Genomic DNA, 19,301 nt, shown 5'->3' with positions numbered 1-19,301 from the left:
CAACATAATTTGGGCCAAAGGTAATGGGAGTTGTAGTCCATAAATGTTCATACTTTTTATAAAAAAATAAAATATATTTATATGAATGTAATGTTTCTTGTTTTTTTTAACTGAGGGCGTGGGTGTTTTGACATCACAGTAACTGACACCTCAAGTTCAGTGACATCTCCTGATTACAATTATTGGTTACAGATAATTGTATCCTTTTATTTAGATGCAGCAGGGTCAGCATTAGACCTTGAAAAGTACCATTTAAAACAATGTATATTTCAAAGTAACCCTGATTAAAATATATTTTATATAGTGTTGAGTTCCATCCATACGAACAGCACTGCTTCACTTCAAATTATATGCTCCTAATACATTTACATTTTTAGGGAAAAAATGTAAACTAATTTTTAGAACTGTTATACTGTAGGTAATGGTGCATAGTCCCCTAGGGAGGCAGTTCCGGGAGGGGAGGGTGACAGCCCTTCTGCCTTATAACCAGGTGCCTGATTGTCCGATTTGGCACTTACTCCTGAGCCAGCTGGGGAAATGAGAAATCTCTCTTGTACATGGCCCAAATACACTATGAAGTACTGTGCCTAACTAGCACATACATCACACCATGATACGACGACATATGAACATCACATGACATATTACAGTGTAATTACTTATTCAACAAAAATGAGCCAAAATGGAGAAGCCATGTATGGAAAACTAAGTACACCCTTACTGCTTCTATAGGAATTCAGATGCTAAGCAGAAGACAGGTGCTGCTAATCAAATGACCTTGATTTATTGATCATAAGGAAGTGTGACCACCTCTAAAGTTTTGGCAGTTTGCAGGTCTGGAGCATTCAGGTACGCAAGGCCAAGGAGGAAAGACACCGGCAATGATCTTTGAGAAGCAATTGTTGCTGCCCATCTGGGGAGGATTATAAGGCAATTTCCAAATAATTTAAAGTCCTGCATTCTACATTGAAAAAGATTATTCAAAAGTGAAAAAATTCAAGACCGTTGCCAATCTTTCCAGGAGTGGACATCCCAGCAGATTCACCCCAAAGTCAGACTGTGCAATGCTCAGAGAAATTGCAAAAAAACCCAAGAGTTACATCTCAGATTGTACAGGCCTCAGTTAGCATGTTAAATGTTAATGTTCATGACAGTACAATTAGAAAAATACTGAACAAGTATGCTTTGTTTGGATGGATTGAAAGGAGAATGAAAAAGAACATGGCAGCACAGCTTAGGTTTTCAAAGTTGCATTTGAACAAACCACAAGACTTCTGGAACAGTGTCTTTTGGACAGGCGAGACCAAAGTGGAGATGCTTGGCTAATGCACAACACCGCATTTGGCAAAAATCAAACATAGCATATCAGCACAAACACCTTGTACCAACTGTCAAGCTGGTGGTGGAGGGGTGATGATTTGGGCTTATTTTGCCAAGTTATTTGGCCAATAATCCCAAGCACACCAGCAAATCTACAACAGTATATCTGAAAAAGAAGAAAATCGAGGTGTTGCAATGGCCCAGTCAAAGTTCAGTCCTCAACCCGTTTGAAATACTTTGGCTGGACCTTAAAGTAGCTGTGCATTAACGAATGCCTGCAAACCTCAATAAACTGAAGCAACATTGTAAAGCTAAAGGTGGTTTTGCAAGCTATTGAATCATAAGGTGTTTTTTTCACACATGGCTTCTCCATTTTGGCTTTATTTTGGTTAAATAAATCATGACACGGTGTAACATGTCACGTGTTGTTCATCTGAGGTTTTATTTACCTAGTTTTTAGAGCTGCTTAGGAACAGATGATTGTTATGTCCTGATATGTAAAACCATCTTTTCCACAGGAGTGTATTTTCACCTCAATAGATTTGTACAGTGGGGTAACATGGCATTACAGTGCCCCAAAATTGTGTCTTGGAGGGCTGTGAGGTATATAAATCAGGCCCTAGGGCAGGGGTGTCCAAGTTTTTTCTGCAGCGGGCCACTTCATCAGAATTGTATATGTGCGAGGGCCGCACTCATTTTTCACTGTGAGAAAATATGGCCTTTAATAAAATATGTAGATTAAAATAAAGTAAATGACACAAAACCTTTACTTTTCCTCCCACTGATTTCTGGGCCTAGAAAGTTTTTTGACTGCAAATTCAGGATAATTAAAAATTAAATAGTTCTATTTATTCTAGGGATGCACCAAAATGAAAATTCTGGACCAAAACATTCACGGTTCACTTAGCCAAAACCGAAAATGACCCCCCACCTTTAAAAATAATAATAAAAACTCAGATTTTTAATAAAAGTAGGTAACACACCACAATTGGACAAAACAAATTAGCAATACAACTTGGCATGATAGGAGTGTGATTGCTAACAGCAATCACACGCCAATCATACCCAGGCAACCAGTAAATGCTGGTACCTAGGCATGATGGGACTGTGCTTGCTGTTAGCTATCACACTCCTATCATGCCAACTAAGCCAGTACATGCTGGTACAGGGTGGCTGTAAGTGATGTGCAGACCCCATATTGCTGGCAGCATCAATACACAAGGGGGGCAGCTAGCTAGGTTTCAGCATGTACTGGCTGACTTGGCATGATAGAAGTGTGATTGCTAACAGCAATCACAGTCCCATCATGCTTAGGTTTCAGCACTTACACATCCATCCAGTAAATGCTGGAACCTAGGCATGATGGGACTGTAATTGCTGTTAGTAATCACACTCCTATCATGCCAAGTCAGCCAGTACATGCTGGTACAGGGTGGCTATAAGTGATGTGCAGACCCCATACTGCTGGCAGCATCAATACACAAGGGGGCAGCTAGCCAGGTTTCAGCATGTACTGGCTGACTTGGCATGATAGGAGTGTGATTGCTAACAGCAATCACAGTCCCATCATGCCTAGGTTCCAGCACTTACACTTCCATGCTATCACACACACACTCATTCATTCATATACTCGTTCATTCACAGATTCATTCCCTCAATCACGCATACTCATTCAAACACCCTCCCCACCCCCTTACCTGCGCTGCAGCTCCTCGATGCCGCTCACAGACTTCAGCCTCCCTCTGCGTTCCCTGGTACTGCACAAAGGAAGCAGGACTGGAGCAGCGTCATGTGATGTCACGTGAACTCTGCTGGGTTCCGCTTCCTCTATGCAGTACAAAAGATCCTCCCACAGGTAAGTGGCAGGGCTCGAGGTGCGGCCCGCGTAAGATCGGTTGCCCTGGCTGCCGATCTTACGCGGGCTGCACCTCGAGATCTCGCGGGCCGCATGTTGGATGCCCCTGTCCTAGGGCATTGAATTTAAAAATTTAAAAAAGATTTGTAACCTACTTTATTTAAAGTATAGAAAAAAGAGAGACGGAAGTTAAGATATGTACAAAAGAAAAAAAATCATGAAGAATGAAACATTGCTACTGGTTTTTATTGGGAACTCCCTGGGAATGTGATGCAGCAATATATGCCAACCCTGAGAGGCTTAATAACACTCCAGCATAAGATATATCAGACACAGTATGAGACAGTATTTACACTCCAAAGTTAATTTAGGGGGAAGAGCCCTTTAACTAGCCGAAGGCTGGATTACTGCGGCACCTACGGGTGTTTTTAGAGATTTTATTGGTATTTTGGCTACATCATTCACAGTCAGATGGCTTTTAATAAAGCACATTCGGTGCGAAATATGTTAACCATTGGCATTTTTTATTGCACTTTATGGATTGCCCTCTGGATACTGGCATGTATTTTATATGTAGGACAAGGACCTTAATAAAAATGATACATGTTTCCTTTCATTTTTGAAGTGCCAACGGACTTTGTTGTCCGATTGTTGGGAGTTGGGATCCCCTTTAATTCATCGCCTGAGCACCCATCACAAAGGATATTGGTAAATGAAATAAGGACTGAGCTGGTCGTTTGCATTTTATGCACACACTGATTATTTTTTTGATCACTACTTAATATTATTATATTAGGTGTAGATATATGTTCTTTCTGGTAGAGCCCCGTGGCAGCCATTGATGGGCTACGGCCACAAAATGTGGATATATAGTTATGCATATCCAATATTGGTATACCTACTCCTCGCCCAGTGGACAGTTGAATGGGAGGCTCCTTGACAGTAAGAGTGGGTTGAGGGGGCGAGTTGGGGTACTGAATAGAGGGTAGTTGGTGCATGCAGGGGAAACAGGTGGGGTAGGTACCCACTAAAGGACCCCCTTTCTCCCATCAAAGTTATCTGCTGATTCATCAGAACATTATTCCTCACGGTTAATTGCATACCCTGGGCCTCCTGCACTTCCTGAAAGCTGGTGAATGCATTTTAAACATAATTGACGATATATTTCCACACGAGCTACTCTAGAAATGGCTGAATAAGATATTCATGTTCCCTACAGTTTGCCTCATTTTCCGACCGACGTGACAGACGTGCCCTTCCAACCAGGTTTGCATCACACGCTTTATCGACTCAGAAATGACAGTTTCCTTTCGCCCCGCCCATTATACTTCTATTTCAGGGCGGTCCACCTGTCACGTTTGACAGCCCAATCTACCAATTGTAGCCTTCTCATGATCTGTACCCTACAGAGCACACCAATCACAGGCCTCCTGACGCGGGTCCTCTGCGATGTTAAGGTCACCTGATCCGAGATACGCCTCTCGCATTTGTGAGCCTAACGGAGTCTCCGCAGCAAACATGTCTCTCTCCACCAAGTTAACCCTGGACAAAGTAGACGTGAAGGGGAAGAGGGTAGTAATGAGGTGAGAGAACGGGGGTTGCCGTGTTTGCTAGCGCTTGAGCGTGGCCGTGAATACGTTAACCTATTTGCTATGCTAGTGACGCTGGTTTACCGATCACTAGGCAAATGGTGGTTAATTATTAGCAATAAAACGTGTAGCGATATGATTAGAAACGATGTAGAGAAATGAGGTCATACAGCGGTTAATGAAACGGAAAGCAGTCTAACAAATGCTGCTCGAGTGCCACTCCTATCACCCTCAGCTAGAAGGCTATAGGCGTTGGGATCTGGCCGGTGCTGTACGCGTTGCTGTAATGCGGCGTGGGTGTGTCTTGTGGCTGCGATGCCCTGGAGCTGGCTGTTAACACATTCACACCCGCTCTATGGGCTAACATTGTGCTGCCAATCATGATGCCTCTTCTGGTAGCCACTGTTGCAGTGTGGCTCCCTGCGGTGCCCGTTCATCAGGTCTCTGTAGGCCGTTACAAATATTCTTCATCTGGACCGACTTTAAACCCGTCACTGGTGGCACTTAACGCCCCCCCCCCCCGTATGTGTCATCTTGCTGCGGGTGTGTTACCCCGTTTCAATGCAGTTGAACTCCCTAAAAGCCCCGTTTACACAGAAATGATTGTAGAATTGACCTGCTTTCAGGTGATGATTTGGTTACACCGGTACCAGATTCCACAATGATGCAAGTGGAGCTTTTGTGACCTATATTGTGTTTTAAAGACTCTCTTTAGGCCTAAGATTTCTTTCCCTCTGTTAATTTTATTTTCCTTTGAGGCCGTCCATACACGCTTTTTTTTTAATTTTATATATATATATATATATATCCTCATCCCATGTGTGTTTTCCATGTGTTGTCTGCTGTGAAGGTCAACCAAAGGTCTTATGGGATGGAGCAGCATCCTTGTGTGTATGAATGGAGAGACGTGTTTAACGGCACTGTACTGTATTTCTGCTCAGAGGGCGTGTGTACCGAGTCATATCCTTAAGCAGGATGGATAGGTGTCGCAATCTTCTGACGCGTAATGGGTAATACGGTCTGCGATCCCACCGCTGCATGTACCGGGTTTAGATCAGTTTGCTAAGAAGGCAAATGACTCTTCTGGGAGTGTGATTCAGTCCTGTCGTTTAGAGGTATACTGTTGGCTGACAGTGTTTGTAACGGGTGTTCACAGGCCAGTACAATATCAGTCTGCCTATTAAGGGTACAGTCATAGCCTCGTACATGTCTTTCAGCAGCGCCCATGCCAGTAGTAGATACATGGCTGCACCCGGCCCTTCGGACTATAATTGGCAGGGGTGTTTCTAGAGCCTGAAATAGCCATGAATGACGGGAGATGTTGCCAGTATTGGTCTTTTGACAGCTGAGTTATACGCTGCATGCTGGTCATATAAATATATAATATATGTATATATATGTGTGTGTCTATATTATATTCTATGTACTGTCTCAGAACCCTGTCGCTGTCTCGTGGTTTAGGAGTTTGAAGCGTGTTTCAAGTACCGTCACACGTGTTATAAGGAAACTTCCCAAGGGTCTAACGGATACCTGCCAAGAGCAAACGCTGATCCCTGCAAGCCTGGCCCTGGAGCATGGCTTGTATCTAACTACTGACACTGCCTGGACAGCTTCTGTAAAGAGCTTCTTATTACTAGTGTTGGATTAAAAAAAATATATATATATATATATATATTTGCGTGTTAGCCAATTGTATTTGCCGTCGCTCTGTTATCTTAGCCCGATCTACTAGACCTTGAAACCGTGTCATGATAAACACTAGAATATTAAATCTTGATCGCCCAGCTTCACATTCTTGGTTTCATTTACTAAAGGGATGTGTAACGGGAGAGTTGTGCTTAAACTTTGCTATTCTTCCTGAAGGGTCATAACTGTCAGGATTCTCCCTATAGAAGGCCCTGCATGATGTGTAATTAAACGAGTCAAGAGATCTTATTGATTTTACAGGGCGTTCTACACTGCCACCCAAGCTCTTACTGCAGTGAAAGTTCTCTGAGATTGTATCTTCAAAGCATGGATTTCTCTCGGGCTTTACAAACATTGCATCTCTAAAGTGTCAGCTGAGTCAACAAATCAATATAATATTCTGTGTTGGCCTGATTTCTTGCATTTAAAAAAAAAATTGAAACATCTGTCCAGGTAACTGTGATGCAAGATTGTCTCAAGCCCAGTCTATGGTGATCTAAGAAGCGCTGTTAGTGGGGGTTTTTTCTCATTTATTGGCATTTTTTTAATGGTTAGATTTGCAGCGTGTGATCACACCATGTTATCCTCTGTCACTAAGCCTAATACACGGTTTTCCTACGGGTTTGTAGTGATGAAGCAGAATTTGCCGGCAGACACTTAGCCCGTCTATTTAGCCCTTTTTTCCCCCTGCATTTATTCAGTCTTTGGGTTTTGTCTTATGTTCAGGATGGTTTTTATGCCTATCCTGCGCATGTTCAAGTTTCCTCATGGTATAAACCTCTACCATATCTGCTGGAATGGATTTATATTTATAACCCCCCCCCTGGTGACAATTAGGGGGACCACATTGGCTGGCTTTTCCAGGACGCGTATAGGTTTTACATATTGCTGACCGGCACAGGTATGGTGGATGTATAACCGACTAATTGGTTCCCTTCCACAAGTCTATACATCCCACATACAGCACTTTACCTGTGTCGGTCATCAATATGAAAAACATATACGTGTCCAATGTTGTTATCATACTTTTCAACGCATATACATGTGAATACTTTAGATATTAATCATTCACAATGTAAAGTAAACATATATACCGCTATAGAGAATTTGCACCACTGAGTGAGTGCTCAAAGGTCCCCAATTGAAATGTCATTAGTGCCCCCCCTGGTACTGGTGATGGCAAATGCATATGAAGGATTCTGTAAAATGCCCCCAATGCACTTCAAAAGGGGACACCACAAAAGTTAAAGGGACCACTTTATTACAGTATGCGTTATTTATATAGCGCCATCATATTCAGCAGTGCTGTACAATGGGATTAATGTTTTTCCGATGGCTGACGTGTCCCTTTAAATGTTGTATGAACACGTTTTACACGCAGTCAGCAGTCGGAGCCGGCCTGTTGGTGTAAGGAAAGCCTTGTTTTATTACATACTTGTATTATTATTAACTCCGTTATTATTGGGGCTGGTAAAACAGCTCCGCGGTTTCTGCATGCTAGGCATTGACGGATTCTGATGTGAGCGAGACAGACGTTTAGGCGTCAGCGTGCTTTGTGAATCTGTCTCTCTCTCTGTAGGGGATTACGGTTTTTACCCGCGTTGGGGTGAAATGTTATTGCAGTGCAGACTCTGCCCGCGGCTTTAACTGTCTATTCTCGCATACAAGGAAATTTGGGGGGGGGAATGGGGGGCCAAGAAGAGATTAAAAATGTGTTTATCTATCTATCGCTATATACAATTTGCATGGACAAAGCCTATATGTAAGTGATTGTGGTGCAGTTTGAGAAGTAGCCTTCTACCCAAGTCAAACAGGGAAATGTGTTAATTTTTTGCTTTTGATTATTTATTTTTATTTTTGGATGGGGGCTGTATATGGATTCCTTGATTAAAAAAAAAAAAAAAAAAAAAAAAAAAAAAAGACAAAATATAATTTTTTTTTCCCTTGCGATAAATGCATTGACTTAAGGCAGCCTACATAAATCTCGGTTTATTATATGTTTGGCAATGCCTGACGACCCGCAGGTAACTCATACATGAAGAGTTTATAGAGCCATCAGGAAAATGTTTGCTGAGCAGACGGTTCTACAAATGATTGACTGATTTTCTGTTTTCTCTTTAGGGTGGATTTCAATGTTCCCATGAAAAATAACCAGATCACAAATAACCAAAGGTAAGTTTTTACTTTTTCTCCTTTCCTGTTATTCCCTTTTTTTTATATACTGTATGATATGAGGGACAAAATGTGCAAAGATGGCCAAAACTGTCCATAAGGTAGATTCGCCCACCGCAAAAAACTATTTACTTCATTTTCGAATTGTTCTTAGTGCTGTAATTAAGCGGGTAAATTACTGCTCCCTTGATGCAATGTCCGCTAGGGGTTTTGGTGTGTCTGATGGACTAACTAAATTCCTTATTAGAAGCCTTACTACATTTTATAGGAGCGTTGGCTGTATTTTCCGTATGATCTATATGTGCTCGAACCTGTAAGGGACAGCAATACTCGCAAGACGCAGAATCGCAAAAATACATGTATCATCGAATTTTTGGCAAACTGTTTACTTGCATCTTAAAAAACACAAAACAAAAATCTCAGTACTGTCATGTCAGTGTTATTGTATTGTTATATGTATAAATGAAATAAAAAAAAAAAAACAAAAAAAACCACAAAACAAAATCTTAAAAATAAGCCTCATTGGAGCCGCCTGACTACACTTTGCTGATCTTACTCACACTCGCTCTCTCACTCCCCCACCAGCTCACCTCCCCAGACAATACCCCCAGTTCCAAGCAGGTATTTCCATACTTGGCTCCGGGATCCTCTACAGGACCTCTCCTTGCTCTGTGAGCGCAGGGGAACTTCTCCCCTTAGCGGCATCTCGTTGAGGCTTTAGGGAGTTTAAATGTCCACATCCTGCACGCATTGCAGGCTTCATGAACGTATTGTGTGCAAAAATCACTCACGCATAAGAAACATTTGAATTGTTTCCCTTCTTAGGATTAAGGCCGCTATACCTAGCATCCAGCATTGCTTGGACAATGGTGCAAAATCTGTGGTTCTCATGAGTCACCTTGGCAGACCAGATGGTGTCCCCATGCCTGACAAATACTCCCTTGCCCCAGTTGCTGAGGAGCTCAAAGTCCTAATGAAAAGGTATGATGATTTTTTTTTATTTTTTTTTTTTAATTATTTTACTTATGCCTTGTGTGCATGATGTGCTGAGCGGAGGCCTCTTCCCACCATCCATGACTATACATAAATCCATGTGTTCTGTGCACACAGGGATATTCTGTTCCTGAAGGACTGTGTTGGGCCAGAGGTGGAAGCTGCGTGTGCTGATCCAGCTCCAGGAACTGTAATTCTTCTGGAGAACCTGAGATTCCATGTGGAGGAAGAAGGAAAGGGCAAAGATGCAGCTGGGAACAAGGTTGGAGGGGTTCATTTTCTGTAAACCTAAAATTAGAACCATTTGGCCCATCTAGTCTTCCCATTTCTTTCTGATATAAAGACTCAGCCCTTACATTCCATTACATCTAATCCTCTGACCCTATGGTTTTAGATTATGAGTATGACTATGTTCATGTTGGATTATGTCCTAACATTCCTCCTCCTGTGCTTTTGTTAAATCCATTTTTTTACTTATTTTTCTTAATTTTTTTGTTTGTTTGAAGTCCCCTTGCCACTAGATCTTGTATAGAATGCACTCAACGTGCTATTTCTAAATCTGTCATGGTTCCTGCTTCATAAGAACAAACATATCTTAAGCTGTCTGCAGACCTTTTGCTCTTTGACATTTTCCTGAAGGTCAGGTTGAGAAGAGCTTCTTTTTTTAGTGTGCTTGACCCGTTCTAACTTGCTGCCCTTGAAGCGGGTCACCTACTGTAAAGTCTGATAAATGCTGACCTATATTTAAGTGACCTTTACTGCCTGAAATTGGAGACCCCAACTAGAGAACTAAAGTGTTCACAGCCGTTCCATAACTTTCATAGACGTTATAAGCACCGTGAAGCAGGACCTACTCTCCTAATTTGTTCACCCCAAATGTACCTAGGTTTAACAATTATTTTTAATTATACTGTAGAGCACTACGTACTCTTTCTTGATAAACATACAATTTCATAAAACTTAAAATATTTTCAAAAGCCAAAGTCCATTTTACTAAGGTAAAGATTGATTTTACGATAACCTCTTTGTGACAGAGGGATTTACCCCCCCCCATCCAAGTGACAGGAGTTGTGGGTTTTTTTTGGTTTTTTTTGTGTGCCATTTTTAGCATATCTTTTGTTTAAACATAGTGTCCACACAACTTTTATATTTTTGTTCTTCCAAGCACAAATAGGGCTTTCTCTTCATACCCATATATTTTTTTTTTTATAGTACTTTATTAAGCACAAAAACACTATACAAAAAGGGAGAGTACAAACATTCAGATTCCCAGGTTGCTGCTAAAATAGTGATTAATGTGTGTACAAAAGGCAGCAGGGATTCAATCACATTTTATGGCTGTATATTGGTTAGCCGGCCATTATATAGAATTTGGAGTCCATGCAGCATTTACTACCAGCTCCCCTAATGCCTTTTGGTTTATTAACTAAAGGGGAAATATGTGTTGTATTATATATATTATATCATTTTTTTTTTACTGTCTTATAGATTAAGGCAGATGCCGCTCAAGTGGAAGCTTTCCGGGCCTCCCTGTCTAAACTAGGAGATGTTTATATAAACGATGCCTTTGGAACTGCTCACAGAGCCCACAGGTAATATGAATGTTGCTACCATCAGTCTATAATTGATACTATTGGATGAAGAACGCGTTGTGTACAATGTGCCGCAGTACCTTCATTAACCTGTTTCTCTGGAGCACGGTAATCCCCAACAGGGAATAGATAGTTGTTTTGGTGCTGATTAGCAAATTAACACCATACGCCTGTGTGTCTATCTGATATTGGGGAATTCACAAACCCTGCAGCTTATCATTGATTAAATATTATTCACATTTTGTGCACACAGTTGAAGGCAGTCTTACTGGCTTTTTTCTGCTGCCTTCTTGCGATACTCTAAATATACATGATAATGTATCCCTTTCCCTGTCTGTCAAAGGTTAGCCATCAAAGTTTAAGTTTCTGGATCTCTCTAAAGAGAAATGGGATCTGCTGGTATGGTAAAATGCTGTTGAGATGTGCATAGAGTTATATGGTGTCCTCTTTTAGTTCCATGGTTGGTGTTAACCTGCCACAGAGGGCTGCTGGTTTCTTAATGAAGAAGGAGCTTGATTACTTCGCCAAGGCCTTGGAGAACCCAGAGAGACCTTTCCTGGCCATCCTTGGAGGGTAAGTAGTGAGCCACCTGTAAGGGAATTGGTCTACTTATTGACCTGCAGCGCTATGAAATAGCTCTTGTCGTTCTGCAACGTTTTTCACTTTACTTAGTTCTTTTTAATATGAACCCCTCAACATCTGTATAAGGCGTTCCTCTGCAAAAACAAGATAGGTCGTTCAGTGCTTGGGATCTAAGTTCTAGCCCTTATCCACCCACTGAAGGATCTAATAAAGCATTGTTACTTGTACAAACATGCTCATTCTTCAGGAAGCTGTAAAGAACAGCGTTAATCTTTGGGCAGGGGGTAGTTCTGCAAACCATAACTCTGTGAAGCATAAAGCCTACTAGCCTTGTTTAGGTCTGTGTATGTATAAATATGTCAGCCACATATTTGATAAGTATTAATAATGTATATCTTGGTTGGTCTATTGTTCAGCATCCATTTGGTCACAAAGACACCTTAATGAATGGCAGATCTTTTTATCTCTGCTTCAAACCTCAATCCAGGTCTTGGATGGGATAATCCTCCCTCCTGAGGTCAGGAGCAGGGCACTGATCATACAGATTCATGCAAATCTCTTGGCACACTAGACAGCTGCCGCTGAAAGATTTTCTCTTTTATTTCCAGGGCCAAGGTTAAGGACAAGATTCAGCTGATCAATAACATGCTGGATCAAGTGAACGAAATGATTATTGGAGGAGGAATGGCCTTCACCTTCTTGAAAGTTCTGAACAATATGGAGGTAGGAGGCTTTGTACATGTGAAGATTGTTTATCCTTGCGTAAGGTTTGCTTCGTGTGTTTTTAGCAGAAGTGGTTTGTTGGATCGTTCCCACCTGTGTAAGCCTCCCCTCTTTGTAGTTTGCCTGTTCTTGGAACACTTTGCATCTAATAATGGATGACAAATTGCCTGCATGTCGTGTACATGTCGTGGTAAAACCTGGTATCTAGTTCCTACAAATTTATATAAACATTGGGTCTCCTAGGATTAAATTGCGCTGATGCAACTACAGGCCTGCTATGGTAGGCAAACACCTGGATACCCAGTGTACCCCTCACACATCTATAAAAACACTACATCCTTTTTGAAACCGACTGCCTCAGTTGATAGCCTCCTGTTACAGAAGCCATTCTGGGCATGAAAACATGTAAAACTTTTCCAGTAGCTGATAATTAAGTTGTATTGCGTGTGCATGTAAAACTTCCTCTTTCCCAGATCGGTACTTCTTTGTACGATGACGAAGGTGCTAAAATTGTGAAAGACTTGATGGCCAAAGCAGAGAAAAACGGCGTTCGAATCACCCTTCCAGTAGATTTTACAACAGCTGATAAGTTTGATGAGAACGCCAACACTGGACAGGCCAGTGTCGCCACCGGGATTCCAGAGGGTTGGATGGTAAGTTAGCATGGGGAGAGAAACAGCAGCACATGACTAACTTCAGAGCTTAGTATATTTTGACCTCCTTGAAGGGTATGCATGTTGAACTGCTGTGCTTTTCTTTAAGGGTCTAGACTGCGGACCAGAGAGCATGAAACTTTTTGTTGAAGCTGTGGGTAGAGCTAAGCAAATCGTTTGGAATGGCCCAGTTGGCGTGTTTGAATGGGACAAGTTTTCTAAAGGCACCAAAGCTGTGATGGACAAAGTAGTAGAGGTCACTGGAAAAGGCTGCATCACCATCATCGGTAAGACTTGTTCTGTAACAAGATCCTGGGAATAGAAAACATAACAGTCTGGCTCTCGTAATTGGCATTTCGTATATTTGGGAGGGCATTGTTTCAACTCCTGTAAAATTACATTCTATATGGGGGGTGGTAACTGTAGCATAGTAATAGTAACTTTGGAAAACTCTAAATCCATTGTGAAGTTTGTTTTTTATACAGATACATTTTAGTGTCCGGTAGCCACGACTCAGTCATACTCAGCCATTTGGCTGTTCTTATGGACTTCAAAACTTTGTGTGTATATATAATCTACATATTTCTGGTTTATGCATTTCTTAGGTGGAGGAGACACTGCTACCTGCTGCGCCAAGTGGGATACTGAAGATAAAGTCAGCCATGTTAGCACTGGAGGAGGAGCCAGCTTGGAGCTTCTAGAAGGTGATTGTCATGGCATGGGGGTTCTACACTATTACAGCCAAAGCTTTTTATATACTGATCTGCTCTACATCATTGCATGTCATGGTAGCTCTCAAGCCATACTGGCATTGTATGCCTCTGCACTATTTTATTTAGCTGCATGAACATGTGTTAAGATCTGCAGAAGGGGGCCATGCTCTAGTAAACTGTTCATTTAGGAAGCAGTTAGCCATGATTTTGTATACTACAGTGCCAGATGCAGAGCAACATAATGTTCTTGTCCAAATTTAAGCTCGTCCTGTCTCCAAATAATTCTTTTGTTTTTTTTTGTTGAAATTTCCTTGCAGGCAAGGTGCTTCCAGGAGTTGACGCTCTGAGCAATGTTTAACAGTCCAGGGGGCTTTTATTTAACGGAGAAAGCGGTTTAGTCCAGAGACCTGGGGAGCAATACGGAGACCATATGAGCAGCCCAAAATAACCCAAGCACTTTAGAAGAAAATCCCCCATGGATCTCAGCTGGGAACCTTTTTGTTAAGAGTATAACATGTTTGCAAATGAATGGTCTTCAATACATTGCATTACTTGGGTCTCAAGGTATTCATAAGACATTCTCTGCTTGGATGGAGAAAGTGTGCTGCAGCGTGTTCTAGGCTCCTGTCTGTTCTCAGTACTGTTTATTGTGCACTTAGATGTATATATTGCCCTGTATGTTCATTAGTGTACACATTTAGATTTACTTCCCTTGTGTATTAACGGTTTACAGCTGAACTGATGGGCTCCCCAGTAATCTGGTCACAATAATAATAAAAAAAAATCTATATAAAAACATGGAGTGGCTTCAATTTATTTGCACACATACAGTATACCCTTCATTTAAATAATCGGCTAATTCCACAGTATTGTCCAGTGAAATATACCACGCTAACACAGAAGGTATGAAGGGTCCTGGCTATTTGACCTTACCTGGAATATCTTTACCCAAATGCATTGAATTATGGTATATGTACTGTGCATGCTTTATACACATTCAAGGATTATTAGTTTGAAGCAACTTGAGGAGTGTTTTAGTGTGTGTGTGTGTATATAGTATATATTATATAATAATCCCCAGGCATCATCCATCTTCTGTGTTGATCTCATTGTGGACTTCAACATCTGATGCACAGAGTGATCCCAGTGAGTTATAAGAGTGAGGATGAGGCAGTGCTTCACACTTGGCATAATGGGGCTATTGTGTGGACCTGGGGTCTGCTGGGTCAGGCATAAATGTAGAACATTGCTGATTCCATTACAACTCGGTAGTAGCTGTTAATAGATGAGTTAGAAGTGTCACTGTATTAGACTCGGCTGAGACTGGAGAATCGGGTGGGGTAGATTGTACAAGTTTTGTCCTACTGGAACTGCAGCAGAAAGATTTATAATAAAATAAAAAAAAATAATAATTTGGGATTTTTTTGTTTTTAAAATTAGAAGACATTTCTTCAAATACTGTTCCTGAGCACAAAATAAAATATCGTTCACAATTTAGGCAGCCAGTCCCTATTGTGCACAGGCAAGTCCCTGCTCCTCTATCGCCTTCCTTATGGAGTCAATGGATGCTGCTGAGATGTGAGCCCGAAAGGTTGCAGGCACCTAAAAGTATTGTTTTGAAGTTTGTTCCCAAATGACCAAAACCCATCTGAAAATTGTCCGAACCAAAAGGTCTGTTAACAAAGCGCAGCAAAAAATGGAATTAAAGCTTTATCCAAATCGGTGTTGGTTCCCAGAGCCAGTAAGCCTCAACAACGAAAACTTCAAATAATGAGAAGTGAGATAACACACTTTCATCTTCTAGCTAAAACAAAATGCAGTACCAGTATGTAATACTCCTGTGAAACCGGTGATAAACTGAAGACTTAAATTTGTTTTTCTTTCCACAGTCTATTCTGCTTTCAGCGGTTTGCCAGAGGTAATGATCAGTATATATAATCCATTCCAACTTTGCCTTAAGAAGATCTTTATTTAACACACATATAAAATAAAAATGATCACCATTCATATAAAAGATATAATAACTTGGTCACGACTGAGAAACTCAGGATGGCAAGAGCAGCATTATGGCTCAACTGCCTCCTGACTTCCCATCAGACGATTGTCCGAGTCCCGCCACGTTAGTTCCCCGGTATGTACACAATAGTCTAGTGGAGGTCTGACCGGAGATCTGTAGCAGACCCACCTCTTTTTTTGCTGCTACAGTGAATTATTTTCATATTAAACTGCAGCTGCCTCACCCTCTTTCTAATTTACTTAAATCACTTGCCAGTCGGCTCTTTACACCAGGAATGTCTACCCTGCTGCAGACGTTTGCATCGTCTACAAAAAGCCATGCCGTACTATTGAGAGTTGAGACGTAGTAATGTCTCCTGTATAAATGTTTAAAGGTATGGGTATATATACAGATCCCTGAGGTACCCAACTAATAAGTCCTTCATCTGAATATAGACCATTAACTGAAACCTTCTGTCTCCTGTCGCTCAATCATTTCTGTATCTATTCAACTATTTTAACATCCAAGCCTAAACACTATGATTTATTTATGAGGGTCCCGTTGAGATCTCCCTTGTAACTAGAATACCTGGGAACTCTAGGTCACAGTAACGGGGTGGCAGCATGCCCCACTTCCCCTCAAAAAAAAAAAAGAAAAAAAGACTGCCCCCTTATGTTGATGGGCGGTACTGCTGACGGCTGTGGACAGGGAGTAGGGGCATGCTGTAACGCTGCTCATGCGACCCCGAGTTTTCCCGCATCTGACCTGGAAAAGCCGTGCTTCACCAGTGTATAAACACCCCTCCTAATCATTGAGTTTCAGTGTTTCGGCCTCAACCATTGCAAAGAGCTGCATAAAATCAAGCACACAGACATGCTATCTCCATAAACATGCATTGGCAATTGTATGGGTTGTACTGAAGTTCTCAGTGGCTTTAAATGTGTAGGACATCACCTTTGCCACAAGCCACTTTGTGAAATTTCTGCCCTGCTAATTCTGCCCCGGTCCACTAGGTGGTATAATTGTTATGTGGAAGCGTCTATAAGTAACAACAGCTCAGCTACAAAGCGGTGAGCGCGTACGCTCACAGAGCAGGACATCAAAAGTTTTGCAGCACACAGCACATAAGACATGTCTGTCCTCAAGCAACATTACTACAAGCACTGTGTGGCAGGAGCTTCATGAAATGGGTTTCCATGTTTCCAAGTTGAAGATCGGTATGTACAATGGCAAGCATCAGCTGGAGTGTTGTAAAGCAGTACGCCACTGGACTCTGGAGCAGTGGAAACATGTTCTCTGGAGTGATGAATCACGCTTCATTATCTGGAATTCTGATGAAGGAATCTAGATTTGGCAGATGCCAGGAGAACACTACCTACCATAGTGCCTACTGTAAAGTCTGGTAGAAGAGAGATAATAGTCTGTTTTTCTGGGATAAGGGGTTGGGCCAGGGTAATGTTATTGTCACAGCATACAATGACATTTTGTGGCACCCGTTTGGTGAAGGCCCTTTACAGTTCTATCATGATTGTGCCCCAGTGCACAAATCAAGGTCCATAAAGACATGGTTTGTCAAATTGGTGTGGAGGAACATTAAATACATTTAGGATGAATTAGAACGCAAATTGTGAGCCAGGCCTTCTCGTCCAACATCAGTGCCTGTCCCAGCAAATGCTTTTTGTGGTTGAATGAGCACAAATTCCCACAGACACACTCCAAAATATTGTGGAAAGCCTAAAGGCTGTTATGACCGCAAAGGGGGTAGGGCAACTCCACATTAGTGCCCATGGTTGTTCAACAAGCTCATTTAGGTGTGATGGTCAGCTGTCCACATCCTTTGGTTATGTAGTGTATGTATAAGCACTGGTGGTGCAATAACCACTAATAATAACCAATAATAAAGTACCCTATGTGAAGCAAAACCAATCCAGCCATGTCTTCCCCTCACTCATCTCATTCTCAACATTGTGCCTCTTCTTCTTGCTCCACATGGGTTATAGATTATTGGTTTCCAGGAGATTTTACCCACTTCATAATCTTTTGAAGATATTCATCAGATATTGCACATATTTGACACAAAACTAATCTGAAACCAATGCCGTTTTCAGTAGAACGCAAGTAAAATCAAGGAAGTCAAAAGCAAGTACTATAACTTGACAATCACCATGACTCCAACATATACCATTAAATCTAAAAGTGCAAACAAAATTAAACATGTACATAATAAAACAGCTAAGTTAAATAAGGCATGGAAAATGCAATGTATTTAACACTAAATAAATGCATATATCACTTTCAGTGGCAAGTTCATATGAACTACAACATCTATAACATTATATCCATTAGTACTCCATTGCATATGTCGAAAGTAACAGAGCAACTTGGCAATAATACATGAATTCAATATTGTAATAGGATCTCTTGCCACTAGATGGCACTGTTACTGTGTATCTAAAATGTAATACAATATTCAGTTCAACCACGCAGATTGCTTAGATTTAAAACAAAAATAAAGCAATAACTTAAAACTATTAACACAAAAAAGACAAATTACAACTTGTAGGTATGTTTCTGAAAAGCAGAAAGCTTTAAAAAAAAACGTATGTGTGTTAAGCCCCCTAGCAAAGTGGTCATTCACTAAAGGGAGTGTTTGCAGTAGAGTTGTGTTCCAGCTACAATGCATCATGAAGGACCATCCCCTGTGAGTTTCTGCAACAGGCAATGCCACACATTCCAACTCAGGTGTTTCACTGTTTGGACATCTGAAATCTTGGGGGGGTTATCCATTGAGTGTGTGGGGGTACAAATCCAGAAGTTGCACGATTAAGCCCTACTACAGTCATTCTTCATATTTGCCACCTACCATGACCCAGTGCTTCTTCACAGTACAACTGGTCCACAAAATCTGTTGTACTGATCCTGTAAATATGAACACGTTGTTGAAGAACACACCTAAAAGTGAAGCTGGGCAGTATGTTTAAACTCACATTTTGGTATCAATTACTCACTATCCATTCCTCATACTGCAAGGGAGTGCGTTGCTCCAACTTCCAACCATTGTTCTGTTCAACTTATTCTGCTTAATTTAACACTTTAATAACTTTAAACACTTTAATAGCCTTTGTGCCAATCACCGATGCGGTCAACAATCATCCTCCCTGTTTTCTCTCCCCCTCTCATGTCCTTTTCTCTCTCTTTCCCATCTTACTCTACCCCTCCATTCCCCCTCTCGCCCTTCCTCTCTCTCTGCTGAAAAGGAGAATGGGACATGGCAAGCAGTTGGCAGAAAAGGTAGGGAGACATTGAAAGAGAGGATTGAAAACAACAATGATTTGCTAAAGAAAATTTGGAGCTCTTTGCTTCATTTTCATTTGTTTAGTTGGGGGCCCGTCTCATTTTGAAAACATCCGTACGAATTAACAAAACT

At 41.3% G+C, this 19,301-nt stretch overlaps 1 protein-coding gene across 1 annotated transcript in view; it reads left to right on the top strand.

Annotated features, from left to right (window-relative positions):
- PGK1 (phosphoglycerate kinase 1) overlaps positions 1-14,674 on the top strand; it is a 123,359-nt gene extending 108,685 nt beyond the window's left edge. The window contains exons 2-12 of the mRNA XM_053473881.1: positions 4,689-4,758; positions 8,572-8,622; positions 9,448-9,603; positions 9,733-9,877; positions 11,104-11,207; positions 11,661-11,780; positions 12,398-12,512; positions 12,986-13,165; positions 13,275-13,452; positions 13,771-13,869; positions 14,196-14,674. Coding sequence (XP_053329856.1) covers positions 4,694-4,758; positions 8,572-8,622; positions 9,448-9,603; positions 9,733-9,877; positions 11,104-11,207; positions 11,661-11,780; positions 12,398-12,512; positions 12,986-13,165; positions 13,275-13,452; positions 13,771-13,869; positions 14,196-14,236 — 1,254 coding nt within the window. The 5' untranslated portion in view covers positions 4,689-4,693 and the 3' untranslated portion in view covers positions 14,237-14,674. The remainder of the gene's footprint in view (positions 1-4,688; positions 4,759-8,571; positions 8,623-9,447; positions 9,604-9,732; positions 9,878-11,103; positions 11,208-11,660; positions 11,781-12,397; positions 12,513-12,985; positions 13,166-13,274; positions 13,453-13,770; positions 13,870-14,195) is intronic.
- The last annotated feature ends 4,627 nt before the right edge of the window (positions 14,675-19,301 follow it).

The sequence above is a fragment of the Spea bombifrons genome, chromosome 8 (genome assembly GCF_027358695.1).
Source record: "Spea bombifrons isolate aSpeBom1 chromosome 8, aSpeBom1.2.pri, whole genome shotgun sequence".
Taxonomy (NCBI): Eukaryota; Metazoa; Chordata; class Amphibia; order Anura; family Pelobatidae; genus Spea; species Spea bombifrons.
This window is presented reverse-complemented; position numbering and strand designations above follow the sequence as displayed.